The sequence below is a fragment of the Diaphorina citri genome, unplaced genomic scaffold (genome assembly GCF_000475195.1).
Source record: "Diaphorina citri unplaced genomic scaffold, Diaci psyllid genome assembly version 1.1 scaffold2438, whole genome shotgun sequence".
Classification (NCBI taxonomy): Eukaryota; Metazoa; Arthropoda; class Insecta; order Hemiptera; family Psyllidae; genus Diaphorina; species Diaphorina citri.
The window spans coordinates 1-3596 of NW_007379860.1; the positions used below are offsets into that span (position 1 = coordinate 1).

Genomic DNA, 3596 nt, shown 5'->3' on the forward strand with positions numbered 1-3596 from the left:
ATGTCAGGTAAAAGTAAAGTGATTGTTGGCTAAGCGTTGAAAGTGTACACCAATAAATGGGCATGCTATACCTAACAAAAAGAGCACAATACGGGAAGGTCATGCTACCATACGGGCAGCAGGAGTCTCAGATAGTATAGTGAATAGTTACCGAGGATTTGCTGGGCAGATAGAAGAGTAAGGCGTCCCTGTGCTGACTGAATTAACATTACCGAGGTACTAAGATTCATCGCAAGATAGTAATTCGGCCGACCTATTTGCATTAAATTTGGAAATCGTACAAACTCTCTTTAATCCAATGACAATAGAACGTTGAATGCACCAATTCCCAACGGATCACTGAAGTTAGGCAAGGTTATGCGTTGGACTATTTCAGGTTCAGAGTGCACTCAACCTCGTGAGGACAATTTATTTAGAACCTGTTTGAAATCCTACAGAATGGACGGGCCATAAGCCTCTGCCACCAATTCCTGACGGATCACTGAAGTTAGGCAATGTTATGCAACGTATGCGTTGGACTATTTCAGGTTCATGGTGCACTCAACCTCGTGACGATAATTTATTTAGAACCTGTTTGAAATCCTACAGAATGGACGGGCCATAAACCTCTGCCACGAAGAAAAGAAACCTCTTTTACTAACAAGGTGCTATTGAAATATTGTTATTTTAGGATCGATATGTATCTCTGGTACTGCAGCAAGGTCACGTGGTGTTTAGAATCAGCTACGGAGGAGATTCCAGTCTGGAGATATCCACCACTGGGAGATATAACACAGGGAACTGGACCAGACTCGAAGCTACACGATACTTTGACAGGAAGAAGAAAATAGAGAGAGGTAGGTAGGACAATCTCTAGTAAAATAAAAGACGAATTTCGTTTATTACATTGAGAACCCTATCAGGCTTTTACGGGTCTTTTTTTACTTTTACTATTACCAGTAGGTAGGTCTAGATAGGTTTGAAGAATAAATTCAATTTTCCCTGAGATTACTGGGCTTACCTTAACACGTTGCATTTCATGTTTCTCCCTCAGGTCTTCTCAAGGTAGAGGGAGAGTCACGTGATGGGACAATCTCTAGTAAAATAAAAGACGAATTTCGTTTATTACATTGAGAACCCTATCAGGCTTTTACGGGTCTTTTTTTTACTTTTACTTTTACCAGTAGGTAGGTCTAGATATAGGTTTGACCGTTTGAAGAATAAATTCAATTTTTCCTGAGATTACTGGGCTTACCTTAACACGTTGCATTTCATGTTTCTCCCTCAGGTCTTCTCAAGGTAGAGGGAGAGTCACGTGATGGGCTTTTACTTTTACCAGTAGGTAGGTCTAGATAGGTTTGAAGAATAAATTCAATTTTCCCTGAGATTACTGGGCTTACCCTTAACACGTTGCATTTCATGTTTCTCCCTCAGGTCTTCTCAAAGTAGAGGGAGAGTCACGTGATGGGGCCCCTAACATTCCTCCATCTACTTTTACTATTATATTACCAGTAGGTAGGTCTAGATAGGTTTGAAGAATAAATTCAATTTACCCCGAAATCACTCTGGTTTAACTTAACACGTTGCATTTCATGTTTCTCCCTCAGGTCTTCTCAAAGTAGAGGGAGAGTCACGTGATGGGGCCCCTAACATTCCTCCATCTCAAGACGATATTCCGGATCTGCTAAGGGCTCAATATTTCCTGGGTGGCGTATCCCCAGGTTTTACCTCCCCACTATCATTACCTCCCTCGTTCCTAGGCTGTATGGCCAACATTAATGTGGCTCAAGAGGCTTATAGTCCCACACGTGGTCAATACTGGGGGGTACAACCTGGCTGCTCCAATAAGGTAAGAGGAACAGTAAACACAAAGACGTAGCCGATACCTAGATTTCGGATCTTTAGACCATTTTATTCACTAGACAGTAAGGCCTATTACTAAGAGGCCCATATGCCGAAAATTTAGTATTTACCTATAATAAGGTAAGAGGAACAGTAAACACAAAGACGTAGCCGATACCTAGATTTCGGATCATTAGACCATTTTATTCACTAGACAGTAAGGCCTATTACTAAGAGGCCCATATGCCGAAAATTTAGTATCTACCTAACCAATTAAATTGGAGCGATTTGTGTGATTTTGTGTATGTTTCCATTTCCAGCCTCTCACTATAGTTGGGTTCAGTGGAGATGGATACCTAGAGCTACAGTCTCATACTCTCAAGAAGAAAGCTTCGTTTGGGTTCATGTTCGCTACTCATCAGGAAGATGCGCTACTCATGTTATCTACTCTGGAAGGATTTGGGGTAAGCTTATGTGTAACCACAAGCTCGAGGGCTTATATTTAACCCCCCTAACTCACGTTGTTTAGTGGTAATTTTTTTTTTTTTTTTTTTTTTTTTTTTTTGGGTTTTTTTGCTGATCATTTGCTAAGTCCCCTGCAGTCTGGATATGCATTGGATGGGTGACTTCACCTGGTTCTCCACCCAGACTCCACACGAAACGGATCTTGCGGTTTATCATCTCCACGGCTAGGTAATCATCCTGGAATACAGGGGATGTCAGGTAAAAGTAAAGTGATTGTTGGCTAAGCGTTGAAAGTGTACACCAATAAATGGGCATGCTATACCTAACAACAAGAGCACAATACGGGAAGGTCATGCTACCAAACGGGCAGCAGGAGTCTCAGATAGTATAGTGAATAGTTACCGAGGATTTGCTGGGCAGATAGAAGAGTAAGGCGTCCCTGTGCTGACTGGAGTCTCAGATAGTATAGTGAATAGTTACCGAGGATTTGCTGGGCAGATAGAAGAGTAAGGCGTCCCTGTGCTGACTACTGATGGCATAGGTGAGTACTATATCATTCCTAGTGGTAGGTTCTAACTTGGGAGGTGAGTAGGACCTTACACAGGAGCCTGTCTCCTTCCTGTTGACAAAATAAATAAATAAATGCAGTTTCTTTGTGTTATTATGTTTTATTATGTTACAACTTTGGTGCTCACTGCAGCATTGTAGGATTTTCCCAATATCTCAAAATCCAATGTTTACCTATCATGCTGGCACCGGTCGCTATGCGCATTTATATGTCACAGCTACTCATTTTCCTCACGAGGCTGAGTGGGCCCCGCAACAGCCAGTCACGGAATCAATCATTTGCATGATACAAATCTCTTGACCCCGCCGGGAATCGAACCCGGGTCTCCCGCATGCAAGGCAAGCGCAGTGACCACTACGCCATGGGAGCTGACTCCTGTTGACAAAACAACGAACATTTGACTCCATCGGACATTCTAGTGTTAATGAGATAAACTGTTTAGGTACATTATCGTATTGATAACAATGAACAAAACAAAAAGTAGGTTAAGTTAGTCATTGCCAGCTAGGCAGCAAAGAAACGGCTGAAACGGTACTTGGGCCCGGGGGGGGCAGGGGCAATTTACAGGTTCTATTGAAATGATTGTTGTCCACCTCTCATCCTGTTCGGAGAGTATGCTGGAAAAGTCTCCGAGTTTCAGTCTCGGACCATAGTTCGTTACATTTCAAACAGATTGATCCACAGAACTTACTTGGAGGTTAAACTCAGCCGGATTCCTTCAGCTGCATGTCTGGCCTCTTGT

At 42.5% G+C, this 3596-nt stretch overlaps 2 protein-coding genes across 2 annotated transcripts in view; one reads left to right on the forward strand and one right to left on the reverse strand.

Annotated features, from left to right (window-relative positions):
* Positions 1 to 670: 670 nt before the first annotated feature.
* Positions 671 to 2327, forward strand: LOC103518928 (laminin subunit alpha-1-like; the record flags this gene model as incomplete). The annotated part of the gene is made up of 3 exons (XM_026830591.1): positions 671 to 836; positions 1587 to 1828; positions 2142 to 2327. Coding segments are annotated over 3 exons (594 nt in total), but the record flags the coding sequence as incomplete, so codon positions are not given.
* A 5-nt stretch (positions 2328 to 2332) lies between these two features.
* Positions 2333 to 3596, reverse strand: part of LOC103518929 (laminin subunit alpha-1-like) — a 31068-nt gene continuing 29804 nt past the window's right edge. The window contains exons 38-41 of the mRNA XM_026830592.1: positions 3546 to 3589; positions 2767 to 2905; positions 2399 to 2523; positions 2333 to 2336 (exon numbers count right to left, since the gene is read on the reverse strand). Coding sequence (XP_026686393.1) covers positions 2333 to 2336; positions 2399 to 2523; positions 2767 to 2905; positions 3546 to 3589 — 312 coding nt within the window. The remainder of the gene's footprint in view (positions 2337 to 2398; positions 2524 to 2766; positions 2906 to 3545; positions 3590 to 3596) is intronic.